Below are 20,127 nucleotides of genomic sequence, written 5' to 3'. Positions count from 1 at the left end.
CTCCTTTCCTTTTATTACCCCTGCAGGGGCTATATTAAATGCACTGTGTAGCTAAGCTCCGCCCACTGATGGCAACGGGCTGTCTGCTTCACTGAGGCCATGTTAGGTGAGGCACCAGCCTCATTAAACTAAACACCCCCCTGATAACCTCTCCACAGGGTGGGCGATGTCTAATAGTGTAGCGCTCTATGTGTTACACTTGCACAAATAAGCAGAAGCAGTGTATGTCTGCATTTTAATGGTGCATGAAAGAGCATTAAATTATTTTTATAATTAATTTTAGAGCATCATCGATACTAGAGTCAATAATGTAATTGCACTGCTGGCATTGTTGATAGGTATTGCTATTATTATTATTATATTTTACTTACGAGGGACAATATATTACAAGTATCATAAACATATTGGGCCTGAGTCATTAAGGAGAGCAAAGCATAAAAAAGAGTAACTTTGCACCTGGGCAAAACCACGTTGCATTGGAGGGGAGGTAAATTTAAAATGTGGGAACAGATTTATAGTCCTAGATCAACTTTAAATTTCAGTGCAGAAATAAAGCTTTCAAACATTTGTGTGCTACATGAAAAAAAAGGCCATTTTTTTTTCCTTATTTGTAAAATAAATTAATTTGCTTTGCTCTCCTTAATGACTCAGACCCAGTGTGTGTTAAGAAATGGCTGATGCATTGCTAACACAAGTTATTTGAAAAAGTTTATTCTTTATTTTAATGATGCTAAAATTGTATTCCAAGTGTGTTACTCTTTGCATAGTGTGATTTTAGTACAAGAAATAAATAAAAAAAATATCCAATCCGCTAATGTATGGATTTCTAAAGCACAAATAATGTGCCTAATATTCGTCTTCAATGTCTTATAATTCTTCCGTGATTTATTACCTTGCCAACATATTATCACTGATAAAATAAATTCTCATGTACATGAAACAACAGTTCCTGCATTTAGCAGTGAAATGGCAATTAAAGAAAAATGCAGTTAAGTGCGATTTAACCCCTAAAGTATCAATATCACTAAGTATGTGTTCCTGCTATGTACAGTTTATAATGCATTTTATGTAGGAATAGCTTTTAGTTAAATATCTTGAATCCATTATAAAGGGCACAAAGTGCATCTTCACAACTTTCGAAATTATACAGTAAAAAAAGTTAAACAAAACAGGAAATAACTGTTATGTGTTTCTTTAAAATATAGACTTCTGAGTGCACTTTATTCATTTCTGATCACAACTCCTAGGGTTAGATCCCATGCTAACAAATTTGTTATTTTTATAAATTAAAAAAAATATTTTAAAAGGCAAATTTGTACCAAAGTCAAAAGCTGATGAAAATGTGTTTGGATTAATTACACAGACTACAGTCCCCTGAAATAGATTTCTTTCATAAAATTAGACATAATGAGAAAGATGTACAACTTGAAATTAAACCCAATCCCCTGGATTAGAAGGGTAAAAATATATAGCTGAACAGTGGCCTAATGGTTAGCACTTCTGCCTCACAGCGCTGGGGTCATGAGTTCAATTCCCGACTATGGCCTTATCTGTGTGGAGTTTGTATGTTCTGTGTTTGCGTGGGTTTCCTCCGGGTGCTCCGGTTTCCTCCCACACTCCAAAACATACTAGTAGGTTAATTGGCTGCTATCAAAATTGACCCTAGTCTGTCTGTGTGTCTATATTAGGGAATTTAGACTGTAAGCTCCAGTGGGGCAGGGACTGATGTGAATGAGTTCTCTGTACAGCGCTGCGGAATTAGTGGCGCTATATAAATAACTGATGATGATATATAGCATCTCCTTCATGACAGTCTATTTGTTTCAAGTGTATGCCAAGCAAAGTAAACTAAGATTTCGGAATATGGTTTTAGTGGTTATTCATAGAGGCGTTACGTAAAGGTTTAGAGATGTGTGATGGGACTACTTTAAAGGTTGAATACACAGGACCACACAAAAGGTTGTCTTATTTTGCCCAACTCAAAGCTTTTAAACTATGGCTATACCACAGGGTACCAGTCTCAGGTTTCACAGGGAAGGAACATTGTTGTGAGTCTTTATCACTAGCGGCTTTCCTAGATGTTTTGTGCCTGCCCTGGCTCTTGGTCTCTTCCTATGTTGGTCTTCACTGGGTCTGGGAGTGGGGCAGGTGGAATAGTTATAAAACATTGAGGACAATGGTCACTTGATACTTGAGAAGGTGCCGGTATAGACAGGGCCGGTGCCAGGGTCCATGGCGCCCTAGACATTTTGAAAAAATCGGCGCCCTCCTCCACCCTCACCCCGTCTTTCCTTACCTTGTCACACCACCGCTGCCTCTCTGCTCCGGAGCCTCTCCCCCCTCCACCGTGCATCTGAATGCTGTGCGGCGGCCGTGACAGGTATGGTCAGCGGTCGCCGCACAGTTTTAAAGTAATTTACATTGTTGTGGCGCCCTCCAGAGCCCGGCGCCCTAGGCAAGTGCCTAACCTTGCCTAATGGGAGCGCCGGGCCTGGGTATAGATGAAATGTTATTTTGTCCACTTTTTGGAGAATGGCCTATTTTCTATCCTGGTCACTGGGCTCTGTTACCGATACAGTGATTTAACATGTATACAGTATATAGATACTTTAACAGATATACCCAAGCACAAAAATAGACCTCAATAGTATTATCATATAGTGACATAGTGCCTGATTCATTAAGGATCTTAAATGAAGAGGCCCATAGTGACTAAAACATCCACATTACTTAAGTCCTGGGTTAAAAGCCTTTTATTACCGACAGAAGATTGACCATTATTAACAGGCCTGGTCTTCAGCTTTTACCACAATGGCATTTTTTACATCTTAGATGAAACTAATGTTTAGTTTTATATATCTTGGGGTTTCAGAAAGTTATTTAAATATATAAATGTGAAACACACAAAAATAGCAGTGCTGGAGTGTGATGTAAAAGTAGGTGTCAAAATATAAAATATAAAAAGTGATGTGTAATGTATTACATAAAATGTTTGCCTCTATCAAAAAACCAAGGCAGAATATATACAACAGTCACGCCAGAAATATAGTAAAATACATTTAATAGTTCATCACAGTAAAATCAGTCTATGCAATATATAAAAAAACACATAGTACTAGCCGATAAATATAAAATTATTAGAAAGCTCACAATGAAAGTTATATCGCTATAAATTGGTCAGTAAAGATCGCCTTATATATATATATATATATATATATATATATATATATATATATATATATATATATATATATTAAATGGATGGGACCCTCAGAGTACTGGGTAGTAAGAAATCAATGTCAATTGATATAAGGGAGCTCTCTCCCATTTCCACTTGTCTCTTATGAATTGAGCAGTTCTCCAAACAGAACTAACAGCAAATGATATGAATAAACGTTATCCGGATTAGCAAGCTTGCATATGTCCAGATGAAGTAAATACAGGGAAACGAATCCATGGACACTTACGACCACCCTGGTGTTTTCATCTTCCCGCAGCTCTCCGGTCGTAGTTGTGCTCCCTAGTATAGTGCGCAACAAATTAATCTGTCCAGGCAGAAACAGAATTGGAGTCTCCTTATTCCTCATGAAATCAGTTCCCAGCGGTAAAGTGACCGTATACAAGGGTGCTCGGACCGGTAGTGTGACGGAAAAGGCAAAACTGACTGACGTGTTTTGTCTCTTTAAATGAGACTTTATCAAAGCCAAAGTTAGTCTTAAACCTTGGAGATTAACCCTTATTAACAGGCCTGGTCCTCTGCTTTTACCACAGTGGCATTTTTTACATCTTAGTTGAAGCCAATGTTTAGTTTAATATTAATCTGTACTTCAGAATATTATTTAAATATATAAATCATGTTGACAAAAAGTGGACTTCCTCAAATGTCCCATACCTTATGGTTGATTGGTGAATGCTCCTCACTTATTTCTAAAAAAGGATTCACCCAAATGTAGGCCAAATCTTCCATCCTACATTTTAGGTATATGATCACATGCTAGTTCATGTAACATATGCCCATTAAAACCATACTCGGTAAACGTATCTGTTCTGTTATATGACTATAGAAAGGCGCTGCCATTAAATGTACCATACCTGGGTAATCTGTATCTTGTTTATATAGACTTTACCAATGGTAGGTAGTCAACCTTTTTTAGCTAATACCTTAGGTCTCAGTATGGCATTTTTCAAGGACCTGAGCATTTGAAGGAATAAAAAGGTAAGACAGTTGACTTGGATATTAGATTTGAGAATTAGAATGTTCTCTATATGCAAAGCCTAGTTCTGGTAAAGTTGTGAATATTTAACCTATCGTACACTACATTAAAATTAGTCTCAAACGTTAAAATAGTTCATTTTCTGCTTCTCCGTGTATTAAAAATAATAATTTATTTTTGAATATGTAAACAAAAGACCTAAAATAGTTGCTTATCCAACAATTTTCATTTATAACAATATAATTCAGACAAGTAATGTGTGTTTTATTCTAGGTAGGAATACTTCCCGTCAAATTCAGTCGGGTAATATGAAATACAAAGAGGACTCCTCAAAACTTCTTTCTGGAAACAAGTTTCAAGAGAGATATTTTGTTTTGAGGGAAAGGAAGCTTCTCATCTACAAAGACATAAAGGTAGAGTTATTTCAACATTTGGCTGATACTGACAATATACTTTCAAATGTATGTTTGCTTGTAATCCTTCTGTGCAGAAGGTCTAAATAAGTATATAAAGTTGTTCACATAAAGTTAACACCTGTACTAAACTATTCAAATAATTGAACTGCCATATATAAATTAAGCTGTGTTGTTCACTGTGTCATATTATAGTTATATTTATGAATAGTATTTGAATTTTCTTTGAGCGTGTTGGGCCAGATTAAAATAATCACAATAACAAATGATTAATTTCTGGCATTACAAATATTATTTATGTTTTATTTTCTCTAATAAAATAAAGGGAAGATTGCACAGCCAGGTGCAGCTTTAAACTTGCATTACAAATTCTATATTGGGGCTTGTAATAGGATCCTGGGATCCGCCATGATAATGATACAATGCCTTTGATCTTATTAATAACCAATCTCATTAATTATTGGGATATAATGCAATTTGCGTCTTTTTCGCTATTTTAGTCGTATCAAATAATATGCACCCGTGACATCTCAGATGTTCTTTAGATGCATTATTTCACTCAACCTTTTGAGCTTTCACCTTATACCATGCCAACCATAAACAAGGTATTCCAGTTGTTATGCTTGCGCATCCCAACTAGAAATTTGTAGGAGCGGCTTACGCAATTCCTGTGTTTGACAAGGCTATATATATATATCGCCTAAATATTACACATCTATTGACTTTCACCGTCAAATAGCCCACCATTATGTGTTAATCGCTAAATAAATACCAATCTATCAATTACCTCACTATACTGCATTATCTATATAAACATCCATTCATCCTATTCACTTCAGTTATCTAAACATACTAAGCAGGCATAAAGATACAAGTCTTTTACTTTACAAAGATAATCAAACATACAGTACATGAATGCATACATACAATACAGATAATACATTATAGATTAAACAGACAATGCTAAAACTTCAGAAGTAAGTATATAATATCCTATTCTGTTGTGTGTCTATATATATTTATATGTACTAGTGTATATGCTGTAAGACAGAAATGTATAGGAGTGTATGTTCAGTATTGTTCTTTCGTGTAATGTGTGTAAAGATGTAACAAGAGAGAAAAAGAATGTGTTTAAAGCAAGCAGATGTTAGTGTATGTATAAAATGTGTACAAATGTGTTTAGGTGGTTAATAAAGAAAGATTAAATGAGAGAGAGAGAGAAAAATATAAGATAAATGAGAGAGTGATACAGGAAGATTACATAGTGCCTGTGTGGTTAACATGTGGTCAGACCTAGCATAGAGGGTGAGAAAGAGATGAGGGGGATGGAAGTTAGAGTTCATTGTAGTGTAAATAGTAAAGCTAGCTTTTATAAAGTATGTGTGAAAAGGTTACTTAAAGATTCAGAGAGTTAATAGAAAATAGATATAAACTTTACATATATGTGCAAGCAAAGTATTATAAGTTGCAGGCAGAATACATATAAGGTAAATAAACAGAGTTAATAGAAATACATGCAAGCAAGGAAAGTTATACAGACAGATATAAGAAGATAAAAGTTTAAGACACATAATATAAGCTTACTGTGGAGTGATTATGTCTTGTGGGCTCCAGGTGTAAGAGAAGTCCCCAACTTCCAAGTGTGTATGTGGTGTGATCGAAAGAGGCCTTTTACAGACTGAGTTGAAGCTTATAAAGCAGGCCTGTCCAACCTGTGGCCCTCCAGATGTTGTGAAACTACAAGCCCCAGCATGCTTTGCCAGTAGACAACCTGTTGATAGCTGGAAGGGCATGCTGGGACTTGTAGTTTCACAACATCTGGAGGGCCGCAGGTTGGACAAGCCTGTTATAAAGCTTTACCCAGAATGCCTTGCTTCAGGGTGGGCTTGTGACCTATACCACACCCACACAACTGGACAACAGCAATGATGACTCACTGCTCTGTGTTTCTTAGTTATGACTTCTTGTCCTGTGAGCACATGTTTTTCCTTTGTTTGAACCTAACTTACTGTGGAGTAATATATGAGAGACAATTTCGTTGGTTGAAATGTTCTGTCTTTCAGCCAGTTCATATTTTAATCTGCGCCTAAGTTGGGCGCATGTAAACAGCAGTGAAATGCTAGCGGCCATTATGCGTTGCTTAATCTCTGCCCACCGCGACTGGATCATCAGCGGCGATATAGGAGCTCCTTCACACGGCTGATTTGCACTTTGTGTCCCTTTTGCATATGTGCATACTTGTATTGAAACCTACAAAATGCATAAATATGGGCAAAATAGCCATAATTGTAAAATTGTAGTGTGAATGACTGAAACTATAGATTGTAAGCTAGCAAGCAGGGTTCTCTTACCTCTCTGTCTGTATGTATTACCCAGTATTGTTTTATTACTGTTTGTTCCCAATTGTAAAGCGCTACGGAAGCTGCTGGCGCTACATAAATAAATGCTGAAGATGATGATAATACACAGTAGGTGCTAACGTGCAGAGTCATGTCAAAGCAATGCCTTTGGAATACCCTATCAGTAAATAAATTTTAACAAAGTACTGACTTTTAATTGATAATTTCTCAACCGATTTATATTAAACAACTTGTTGGATAAATGCACTCAGTAATGTTTCATTTCTTGTCAAGTCATTTTGTGGCAAGCACTACAGTACTGAATGTTGGCTCCTAGTTGTCAATGCCACCTTGAGACTATGTAATACGAATCCAGCTTGTGTGCCCTCACAGAAACTTCTGCAGCTTCAAGGATATATACAAATGCCACCAAGTATATTCACTAAACTTTACTTTTTTGCTCATTTAGTTATTAGGGTTAAATATATTCCATTTATTGTATTTGTGTGCTGCACAAGCCCCCCAAAAATGTATTGTTAAATGTGCTTACAGACTGCCCCAAAACATCCACATTATGGCCAAGATCTATGCATGTTCATAAATACCTAAAGACAGCCATGGAGGAAGATTCACTAAAACTTCTAAAAAGGAAAAGTGGAGGTGTTACCCATAGCAATCAATCAGATTCTATCTATCATTTATCTAGTGCATTCTAGACAATCTAGATTTTGATTGGCTGCTGTCAGCAACACCTCCACTATTCCTTTTAAAAAGTTTTCTTAAATTTACCGTATGGACTGGTTTCTGAATATGAACCAAAGGTTTTGACCTGATTAGTTCCATTATGCCACTGAAAAATCCCCAAAGAGCTACCAAAGATCCACTGATGTCAAGGAAGGAATCCAGAGGTTGATAATTTTTGTAGAAAAGAAAATCCCTTTAACTTTTCACTTGCGTAGTTAAGTTATCTTAAGGATCCCTCTTTAATTATTTATACTCTACAATAAAAAAAAGTTTATTGTACAGTATATACATTATACTAAACCTTACACAGGGCCGCCTAATTATTTGAATTCCTTAATTTTCATTTCCTTTACCTTCTTCCTGTGCATCAGCTAAGCTTTAACTTAATAGTCACCATGAGCAGAACATTGCAGCAAAACTTGAACATAAAAGTTATTCTTTTTGCAAATACAAGAGTTAATTTAATGCAATTACAAAGAAATATATATTTATTTGTTCAATCAGATCAAATGCTATAAGAAAACCGGATGTTCTTTTTCTATTATGAACATACTGGATATGAATTTATTGCAAGATTGCTTTCTCCCCTTCATATAACAAATGCAATTTCATGCTGTAGTTTTCAGTTTCTACACATCTGACATATTATGTAAAAAAGCGTCTTTGTTGTGTGTTGAGCAAAGCACTGTATGTTTGCATTAACATATTATTTCACATCTAATTAACTGCTAACATGACATGAGCCACGAACGGCTTATTTACAAGCATATTGATGGAATAAAAATTGGTATCTTGCGTACAGTATAAGATATACCTCCAAACATTTCAATTTTCACAATTAAGACACCACCATCGCCCCCTTCCAAAATAAGGATATGACCATGTAACACTGGGGACTTGTGGGTATGCTGAATTCCTGGCACATTTGTACAACGTTGCCCAAACCTTCTCCTCTTTCTTATTTGCACACCTGCACTTGTACGCACAGCGGACATATCTCACTGTTCCCAGAAGTGGGACAAAATTCCTGACTGGCCAAGTGGATCAAGACTGTCCCAAATAAAATCAAGAATGTTATGAGGTATTTATAAACTGTGTGGAACCAGCAGGTGACTGGTGTGTGAACTTCCTCACAGCGCTGGGCTCATGTGTTTGTTTTCGAACAAGACCCTATCTGATTAGTTTGTATGTTCTACCCATGTTTGCATCGGTTTCCTCTGAGTGCTTAGACATCCAAAAATATACTAGTAGGTTAATTGTCTTCTCAAAAAATGGTTCCTAGTATGTGTGTGCATGGCAGGGGATTTAGATTGTAAGTTCTTAGGGCAGGGATTGATGTGAATAATTGCATAACCTCTGTACAGTGTTGTGTAATATTGTTCATTAATTCTCATCACACAAAACATTTGAAACTATTTTCTTTTGAAACGAGCATATTCAATTACCCACAATGTTCGGATGAGCATTTCTTGTGGTAACATGGTATTTCAACATTGCGGAGTTCCCTTCCAACCCTATGGGGGCAAAAGGAAATCCTCACTGTTGAGGTAAGGCACAATTGGATATGCCCCCTCCTTATGCCCACTCCTATTGTGTGAGAGTACTGGCCAATCAGTGCTTTGGACACATTACAAGCCCAATGCATCAGAATAGTGGAGTTTAACAATTATCCTGACATCAGCAGCAAGAAATTAGCCATTAAACAGGCGCTGGGAGGTTGAGTAACTCTTGAGGAGCAGCGGTGCCAGGTATTGAACCCCTGCCTTTCTTAAATCTTGGAGCAGAGAGTAAAGTAGATTTTGTGTGTGGACAGCTCCTTTAAGAAAATTAAACACATTTTCATGTTTTCCTGTATTAAGCCTCTTAGTGGTGCCCACTGAGGCTTAGGGTCCATCAATGTACTCTAGTAGTTTAAAATGCACTACTAGCTATGTAAAAGATGTTACTAAGGTTCCCCAGCAGTAGCCCAGGGGTAGCTGTTTTTCCAAAAAACAACAAAAAAAACTTGCCAGCATTGTAATTCTAATGGAGGTGGAGCAGTGGTGAGTTGGAGGACCAATCACATTCTTGTATTTGAGCTCACCTCACGCAGTTTTGGGTGAGAGGCACTTTAGTAAGATTTTTGACATTGGTGATAGAGCAGCTTCAAATGCAAATTTGAAGCTGTGTATTGCATAGTTAGTGACCAAAACATGACAAAGCCCAAGTATGTCCTCACTTCTTTTTGAAATCGATGAAATGCTATGTCCCAGGGTCTAATTACTGCACGTATTGTACTTAAGCAATACGCCCAAGCAGAATATTAACTAAATATATATTAAGTGTGCACACCATATGGCCATAGGTTATAACATGCAAATTAGTTATTTCTGTCTACTATGTAGCCTTAGCAGCTGTTTCAACAGATGTAAGAGAGCAATATCCTGATAGCTCTTATTAGTGTTTGTTTTTGCAGAAAAAAATATAGTACATGTGCATTTTCCTATATTGATTTTAATACCGATTTAAGGCACATAGAGGAACATGAATTAACAGATAAACCATGATATTCAAAGGTTTTATCATAATATACCTTTCAGTGGATTTGACCCCAAACAATTATTGTTATTGTTTTTAGGAAACTGTTGTTTTGTGGGGATAAAAGGCTGATTTTGTTTACTTGCCCCAACAATTTCATAGATAGAGATTACAACGTTTTTCATTTTAATCAGTGTTTGTAGCTGTGACAAGTTATAAGACATTTTGCATTTTTACTGTGCACTGTGATGTGTTATGTCTGCAACCAAATTTCCGTTGATTAAATGTGTTTGTTGGCAATTCAGATCATATCTGAGTATCACCCTTGACTTGATAGAGAGTGAATTGATTAGATGCCATAATGCGCAAATTGTGGTCTGAGCAAATACAGATACAGCACAAATAATCTAAACTAGTGCCGTGATCTGGCACCTCATGACATTAGGAGAATATATAGTTGAATGGTAGGCATTACAACTAGCGCATATGTTGTCTATAGCTTGATAATGGCGTTAGTCAAATACATTTGTTCTCCAGCTTTGTTTGCTTAGACTTAGGACTATGAGTGGAACTGAGATATGGAATATGCGACATACGCATTATCATGCCAGATTCCGTGCAGCTCTGCATTATCGAGACTCTGTGGAAAAGGAATGAGTTTCAAAGACCGGATCATAGTTGAAGGAATTCCAATTTCTGCCCAGGATTCACAGAGCTTTGTGGCTGTGACACATAGGCATTTATACCATGATTAAACTGGAGATAAAACCACTATTTTCAATAGGAGACCCTTGCTTAGTCTAGAATAATTTTTATAAAGGGCTTATTTTTATATGTGCAAATTAAACAATGTATCTAAAAAAACACATATATAAAATTGTGGTGCATAAATTAGTCGAAGATCATGTGCCCTGTTATTGTCAGGAGTTAAATAACACACAACTGTGGGTGAAACAAATGGTACAAAGAATAAGAAAACGGTAAAAGGTGATCCAAACCTGATAGTGGGCACATTTTTGTGGTGTGTTTTTCACTTTTGTAAAACTGTACATCTAAGATCGTGTAAGAAAATCTGCAATGGGCTTAAAATAATAAATGCAATACGCTGCCACAATATTTAAGTGTAGTAAATAATCCCATGTGAGGTATATTAAATGCAGCACATTACCACTATATACCCAGTTCACCTTCCTAGATATTTATTATTTCCATACATGCTCATGATTGCTAAGTATATCATATGCTACATGACATTCCAAACTCTAGCTCAAAATGATTGATTGTACACAATGGGCTGTTAATGTCTGTTTATACATAAATGTATTGAAGACAGAAATGTTAGGACTCAGGGCAAGATTGTAATTATGCAGTGTACAAGATATAGGACTTGTTTTACAAGTAAATAATGTGTCATTTACTAATGTAAAATGTAGGAAAATATACAAAAGTGTGAAACTGAAAAATATGGCACAAAATTAGATCTAGAGACATGAACTTGATCAAAGCAAATAACTAAACGAGATAATTTTCCATTTTGGGAAATTTTGAGAATTCTGGTCCCCCAAATAATTTGAAATGTTTGTTCATTAGTTCTATTAATTTTTAATTAAGTTTTATATACTCGCTTTAAACAGAAAAGTGGCTATGATTTTGAAAAGTCCACTTAAAGAGTAGTCCCCATCTGAAAACATCCTGTGAGTTCCTGATTCGAGACCCCAGACCAAACACCAACAAACTGTGAACCATGAAAATTGTTTAATTTAAAACATTGGGCTTATTAAGATATGTAAATGTGAGAAGTTTTACTCAGGTCATGATTGGGACATATAAGGGGTCTCTGCTCATTTTGCACATGTAATTTCTTGTTTTAACGATAAAGTATTTGAATTGAAGCTGAGTGTATGTTCATGTCAGTGGAAATCCATCAGAAAAGTGGATGTATCATTATTATTATTATTATTATTATTATTATTATCTTCATCATCATCATAGATTTGTAAGGCGCCACAGTGCTCTACAGCGCCGTACAGTAGGGAAAACAGAACATATATATAACAGGGACTTGCAAGGGAAACAGAGACATACAAGGCAAGCAAAATAAATGCAGACTTGAAAATAAAGGGTAAGGAGGACCCTGCTCATTAGAGAGCTTATATTCTAAGTGGAAGAGGGCATAGCTGAAACAAGAGGAGCGAGTGTGGCTTAGAGTGGATATTGGGACAGCTGTGAGGGTGTATTAGTGTGAGTAGTATTATCAGGGATAAGGTAAGCTGTAAAAAAGAGATTGGTTTTTAGAGAACGTCTAAAGATATGAAGGTTGTTGGAAAACCTGACTGAGCGTGGTAGGGAATTTCATAAGTGGGAAGCAGCATGGGAGAAATCTTGTAGGCGGGAGTGAGAGGTGATTACCTGAGACGAGACAAGGCACAATCAGAGGTAGATCTAAGATGTACATTATAAACTTAGAGATGGCATTCATCAACCATTGCATATCAGACTACAATTAGTCAGAATGGCTACACATATTTCAGAATAAACATTTAAATGGCTGAAATTATTTCAACTTATCAAAAACTCCCTGTTTGGAGATGGATTTTTTTATGCAAATGAGTTATAAAATGTCATGGTCAATTTACACTGGTTTGGTGCCCCACTAACATGGACTTTCAAGTGGTAGTTTATGTACATGGCTTTAATGTTTGGTTTTTGCCTCATATACAGCTCATTGAAAGTCTATAGGAGCATTAGCTATATGATGAAATAGACTCATAAATAGGGAGACTCAGATGTGGTACATGGTCAAAGAAGGGAAGTGAAAGAAAGTGGACAGGCATGATTCAATCCTATTGGCATTAATAAAGTAGTACTATGTGCAAGTTTATAGGTTATATTGGGAACAAGTGCACTGAGCACTGCTTATAAGGACTACCATGACTACCCTGCTGCAGCATGTTTATTACCAGCACTTGTGAAAAATATATTAATTTTAAATGAACATAAAAGTAAAAATGATATTTGACAGCATTGAACCATTATAGATGAAGATTCAATTTGCTTGACAATGTATTGAATAAAAAAATATATATATTTTTGACCTTAAAACGGCATCCAAAATGGAGATGCACCTTACCCACACATCGTTAATGGCAATAGACCTTTTGCCACCTGTAAATTCACTTCTAATTTAGGTATATAGTGCGCACTAGAGAACTGATCCGAAACACATACAGTTGTCTGGAATAATCAGTTCTCTTTTACTGAAACTGGTATACTAATATTTATACAGAAAACATAGCATACCCTCTTTTGGTTACACAGTATAATAATTAACACAATCCTTCACATTGTAGTTATAATATTCAATCATTCGTACAAAGACATCTATAAATCTTTCTTACTTAGAGCAGGACAGACAGCTTATCTTGCTTATCTTTACTGAAAATGAGTTATATCTAAGTTTCAAAGTAAAACCTCTCATTCTTAAAACAGAAGTCATTAATCTAATTGGAATTCCTTTAGCTATGAAGGTCTGTACTCATTTATTTTTAACTAATTAGCTTCTACATTAACATTTCTTTACAAGCTATACATTGCTTAGCTAAAAAGATCATAATTTCTTTTACACACTTAAAATCAGTTTATTCAGACTGATCACACATATAATGGTCTATCCTCTATAAGGCAGCATAACACACGCTGTTAAAACCTAGCAAACATAAAACTGAGACACAAACCAGAGTCCAGAATACCATATAGAGTCCCGAGTAAATATCCTAAAAGTCTTATTATGGTCGGAAAGATTGTAATCAATCCACAGCTTAGAATTACACAGTCATGGGCGTTTGTGCTGAATTGTCCTGTGGTCTTGCACGTCAGCATCCTTAAAATCCCATCTCAGGTGGCCACCAGTTTGCAGTATCTAGAACAGTTTTGGCAAACCTGTGACACTCCAGGTGTTGTGAAACTACAAGACCCAGCATACCATTCCAGCAATAAGCTGCTGTCTATTGGCAAAGCATGCTGGGACTTGTAGTTTCACAACACCTGGAGTGTCACAGGTTAGCCAACACTGATCTAGAACATACACACATGCACTTTAGCATAGTAGTGATTGACTTTAAGTATGTGGGTAAGGTGTATCTGCATTTTGTATGTAACTTTAAGGTTAAATATAGATTTGTATTCTTTTAATTCAATACATTATCAAGTCAATTGATTCTTCATCTGTAATGGATTAACTCTGCTAATTTTAATTTAAATTTTTATATATCTTTATTTATTAGGTCCTTTCCCAATTTTTGGACAATTAAAAAACTAATAGGTTTTTCCCTAGCGCTATTATTTATAGCGTGGCAGAGGGAAGCAATACTTTCCTGTCCAGCAGCTGAGAATTTTTTTTATTAATTGTTTTCTTGTGATGAGTGACTGGACCATGAAAACCAGGCAAATGCCAAGCTGTACAAACTGCTAAGGATCAGGTAGTTAAAAAAAGATGATCGCGGTGCCCTTGCAGTGATATCATTTTGATATCTTGAAATATTTACATAGTATATATAATACACTTTTATATCTTCTGTTTACTTCTGCTAGCACTCAAATGATTGTAAGTGCACAGAATCATACGGATCATTTGCACACAAAAAATAAATCATGCCTATGTACCTAAATGAACCTTTATAGAGAAATTGAGTAAATGTAATTTTGAAATAATTATCCATTAAAATTAGCTCCAGGATAAAAAAAATCACTTTATTTTATTGTTACCCATATTTTGCACAATAAATATATATCAGTTATACCAGTAACAGATTAAAACATTAGTATACATATGGTTCATTTCAGAAAATGTTTTTTAGCAAGGTTATTGTTACATGGGCACTTTTCTTATTTTTGTTTTCCAGCTTGAGAAACGCTCAAGATGACAACACTTTTTATCCTAGCTGGAAAAGTGCAGACTCGTTACTGCTCATTGTTTGTAATGAGTGCTTAAAATGCTATATGAGCCAGGTTTGATCACTTATAATGGATTTCAATTGGATAGCGTTTATCTTGAGTGCATTGTCTGAAAAACTGTTGTCAGCACTTTCCAAGAGCTCATGTGACATACTCCCCAAATGAATAAATTAGAGATGTGTGCAGACCCCGTATTTGGGATTTAGTTCTAAAACCATCTGTGTTTTGGTTTTGGCCAAAAATCCTCATATATTTTGGTTTTGGAATTGGATTTCATTGAAAAACTGTGAAAAACAGGTAAAATCATGGGATTTTAAGCTATTTTTAGCCCTGCAATCGTATTTATAACATTAAGATTAATTTACAGTCATTTATAGTATTTTTTCTAATTCTCTTTTCACAACTATCAACATTTTCCCCAGTGTTAACCAAAGACTGCAGCGAGCTGGCTGATTAAAATTAGTGACAGAGCTGTTTAATAAAAGATACAACACCTATAAAACATTGTGGCACAGCAGTGGCAGACATTATGGCAGTTTGATAAAGTAAAGGACACTTTTAAAACATAGGCAAATCACTGGTTGATATGATGGTCATTTTAGAAAAGAAGATATTCCAGGCTCACCGCAGAACTGAGGTGGTTTGAAAAAAATGCTAAAAGTATATCAAGTGTCAAATTCCCCCTTGTTACTACTGCTTGCTGTGTGTGATACATATGTTCAGCAGTTACATGATCGACATTTATATGGTCAACACCATAATATAGACAGGATTGGAGACAATAATGATATTGACGGTATTATTAGGTTGACAATTGAAATGTAGACCATATTATTAGGTTGAAAATTGAAATGTAGACAGAATTATTAGGTCTACAATAATATCCCTAAACCTAACATTAATCATATAATACTGTCTACATTTGAATTGTCGACCTAATGAAACTGTTGCCATCTGAATTATTCACCTAATAACAGTGTTGAGCATGTGAATTGTTCTCTTACCTCTCTGTCTGTATGTATGACCCAGTATTGTCTTATCAATGTTTGTTCCCAATTGTAAAGCGCTACGGAATTTGCTGGCGCTATATAAATAAATGTTGATGATGATGATGATTGTTGACCTAATAATAAATCATAATAATAAATCAGTCACCAGTGGTAGCATCTCATGCCCATGATAAGTGCATTATCATGCTGGCAAAAGACTAAAAAAATCCACCTCCTGCGTATGGAAATATTTTTATCCCAAACCAGCCAACATTTATCAACACATCTGTAGCCTTTGTGATGCCACAATAAGTAGAGATAGGCACCTTCTCTCTTCATCATCATCACCATCATCATCATGATAATTTGCTTAGATTGCTGTAGCAAATTCCATAGCCCTTATCAAATGGGATCAAACACAGTAATAAAACAATACTGGGTAATACAGACAGACAGAGGGGTAAGAAGGCCCTCATGCCAGCTTACAATCTTCTTTTTAAGTTATTTGCAGGAAGCTCATTCAAGTAGTTTATCAAAAAGTGGAAGCAGTCCAGCATCAGCTAGCAGCAGTCAACACCTTCATCATCAACATCCTCATAATTAGTACGTAGTCTAGCATCCAATTTTCAATAGCAAGCTGACTCCCCTAATGCAATCCATTATTCCCAAGAGGCTTCCTTGTGCACTATGTCTGCTGCTGCTGTTGGAGGTGGAACTTCTATACAGGAGACCAAGAAGAGGAATCATAGTTTTAGACAACAATGGTCTGTGAAACAAGTGTTTGCAAGTATGACAGTCCTGTTGCAGAGGATCACTAAAACCATGACAGCTGTTAGCACTGGATGTGTGTCCAATTTCCGCCATTAATGCATCAGGTTTTAGCAGATTAGTTGAGATAATGTGATCACACTATCAAATTCCATCTCAATTTTATTTCTCCCAAACAGCGATTCCTCAGCTGGACTGGGAGGTTAAACAAAGAGTAATTCAGTCCCTAGAAAATGCCATTGTACCAAGTATACTCTTCAGCACGGATATGTGGATACTGGTCAAACACAAGACTACATGACCGTGATAGCCCACATGGTAGGTGTATCACCTGCAGCAGCAGTGCCTGTAGCATCATCATCCTTCTCATCCCTTCAGCATAGAAGGGCTATGGCACAATGCCAGGCCATTCACAGCACCCTGTCTTTTGGTCGCTTACTAGTACAGAGGTGAAACTGACCGTTACAGAATTGCTTTCAGATTGAAACACTTGGAAATGTTTGCTAGGTTTACTACACACAGGTGGAGAATATGGTCTAATGGGGTAATTAGACCAAAGGGCAGAGATTTGTGTTTTTAATTCTGTCTTTCCAGCTGTAAGGTGACCGATGCTAGAAGAGCTGGCTGGTGACTAGAGCGCTGGTTTCTGTGATAGTTAGCATTAGTGTCACCAGGAGTCGTAGGCAACTCAATATTGCTTACTAGTGTCATCCTGACAAGACCGCATGCTGTTATTGTGATTCAAACAATAACACACCATTTGTTGTGAAGTAAGAAGTTGCTCCTGCATGAATCACCTAAGGGTGTCAGTGTCGAAAGGTGTCAGAAGTTCTGCAATTTATGCAGGGCAGGCTTGGCTGGGGGACAGGGGGCATCTGATCCCCGGGCCGGTCCCATAGTGATCTACCTTGGGTTGGGTCACTGGACCACCTGCATTTTATTCCATTTAGATTACTCCTAATAGGCTGCTGAGTGGAATATTGCCTCCCAGGGTAAAATTGCCAGTCCTCCTCTGAATATATGTATATATTGGGGTGTGCTGCTTACATTCAAACAGCACCCTGATTTTTGTCCACTAAACAGTTTAGATATCACATATATTGCCCCTCACACAAATGCTTTCAGATTGAAACACTTGGAATTTTAAAAGCAACAGAATTTTGCTTTTTGAGGTGTGCTGCTGACAGTCAAACAGCACCCTGTTTTTTGTTCACTAAATAATTCAGATGTCAGTGATACTGTTTGTCTATTATGCACTCTCTCACACCCAATGCCAAGATACTGATCTATAAAGAAACTGTTAAGATTTGTGCAGTAAAATCACAGGTATTTCAATATACATTGTCTCTTTCACCCTGTCCAACCCTCTACAACCAGCCTTGAGAGTTCACAATTGCATGCCATTTGCTATCAATTCTAAACTGGCTGCTGAGAACAGGAGGGAGGGCTATATTTAGAGAAAATATGGATCCAAAACTCGCAGGATCTGACATTTTTAGCTGAAATTTTGTTTGCCTTGTTTAGGATACGAATTTGGTGCGAGAAACTGAATCTTGACTTGATATGACTCAGCACCCCAAGATTCTGATCTGTCAGATTTCTCCAAACTCCTGAACAGCTCATCTCTAAAATTAATGATTTCAGTTTGAAGCGTTTGGACACAGTGCTTTAAATGTGGCTTTTAAAATGTCCATGTGACACCACACTAAAAAGAAACCAGGCCTGCTCTGAACATGTTTATGAAACAGGCAAATTATTCAGAGTGAAAATATGTTTTTCATGCTACAATAGATAGTTTCCTGACATAAGTGAGAAAACATATTTTATGTTTTGAATAAATGTGTTGTAATACTGTAATGTTTGGTACGTCTTTTGAAAGGTCTCTTATAACAACAGTGTATTCACACTAATCAACACAAAGCAGAACATTGCATATTTTAGGTTTAAGCTGTAAACCAGAGACAAGAAAATATGTATTTAGTTGTCAGTGACAGTGAAAAATACACTCTTACACTATAAGTTCTATAAAACTATGCACTCATTTATTTCAGAAACATGGAATTGAATGTTATGCTAATCTATCTGCCTAATTCTTTCACTCTCTTGCTCTATGATACACCTAGTAACATGTACTAACAGGCAGGCCTGGCGCTTCCATTAGGCAAGGTTAGGCACTTGCCTAGGGCGCCGGGCTCTGGAGGGCGCCACAGAATGGTAAATTACTTTAAAACTGTGCGGCGGCGACCGCTGACCATACCTGTCACGGGCGCCGCACAGCATTCAGATGCACAGGGAGGGGGGAAGAGGCTATTGCTCACCACCGCCGCCTCTCTGCTCCGTCTCCTCCCCTCCACTCACTAGTGTCAGTGAGTGGAGGGGAGGAGACGGAGCTGAGAGGCGGCGATGGTGAGACAAGGTAAGGAAAGACGGGGTGAGGAGGGAGGAGGACGCCGATGTTTGCGGGGGGGGGGGCGCTGATTTTTGCGGGGGGGGGCGCCGATTTTGTAAAAATGCCTAGGGCAGCGTGGACCCTAGCACCGGCCCTGCTAACAGGAGTGCATTTTTATGGGAACTGAGCAAAATGAACCTGTAATTCACAAGTTGTTTTACATATTTTATCTATCTATCTATCTATTTATCTATCTATCTATCTATCTGTCTATCTATGTACATACATATATATATATATATATATATATATATATATATATATATATATATATATATATATATATCATATTTTACATACTTACTATATGTAAAAATTTGGACTTGGACAGATTTATTTAGCATTTACTGTTGGATGTTGATGGTTGTACCCAAGTCATGGTCATTGATACTAAATAGTGGAGGAGTTATTATCTTTTCTCTCCAGAGGTGGATCCGGGAATTTCCCGGGTCCGCCTCAATCATACTGAACCTGGGTCTGCCCTGGCAAACAGTGCAAGTCATCACAAGAGGAGATTTGATTGCCTGAAAAATGGTGAGGTCATTTAAAGGGGACTTTTTTTTGCACACAAAGATGAGACCAAAATGGGTGGTGACTGCATTGCTTTAATTATGACCGACGATTCACTATTATGTAGCCAGGAGTTCCTGTTTCATTGCGTTCTTTGGCTGTTTTATAAAGCAAATGAGAGCTAGATGCAGCTGCTAACACTGTGCTTCCTTGCACAGTGTAATTTCAGGA

General features: G+C 36.8%; 1 protein-coding gene across 2 annotated transcripts in view; it reads left to right on the top strand.

The window, feature by feature from the left end:
• Positions 1-20,127, top strand: part of ARAP2 (ArfGAP with RhoGAP domain, ankyrin repeat and PH domain 2) — a 227,216-nt gene that overhangs the window by 182,637 nt on the left and 24,452 nt on the right. For both annotated transcript variants that reach the window (XM_075194768.1, XM_075194769.1), the window contains exon 28: positions 4,488-4,627. In XM_075194768.1, the coding sequence (XP_075050869.1) occupies positions 4,488-4,627 (140 nt within the window). The remainder of the gene's footprint in view (positions 1-4,487; positions 4,628-20,127) is intronic.

This window comes from Mixophyes fleayi, chromosome 1, assembly GCF_038048845.1.
Source record: "Mixophyes fleayi isolate aMixFle1 chromosome 1, aMixFle1.hap1, whole genome shotgun sequence".
NCBI lineage: Eukaryota > Metazoa > Chordata > Amphibia > Anura > Limnodynastidae > Mixophyes > Mixophyes fleayi.
The sequence above is the reverse complement of the archived record's forward strand: the minus strand, read 5'-3'. Positions and strand labels throughout refer to the sequence as shown.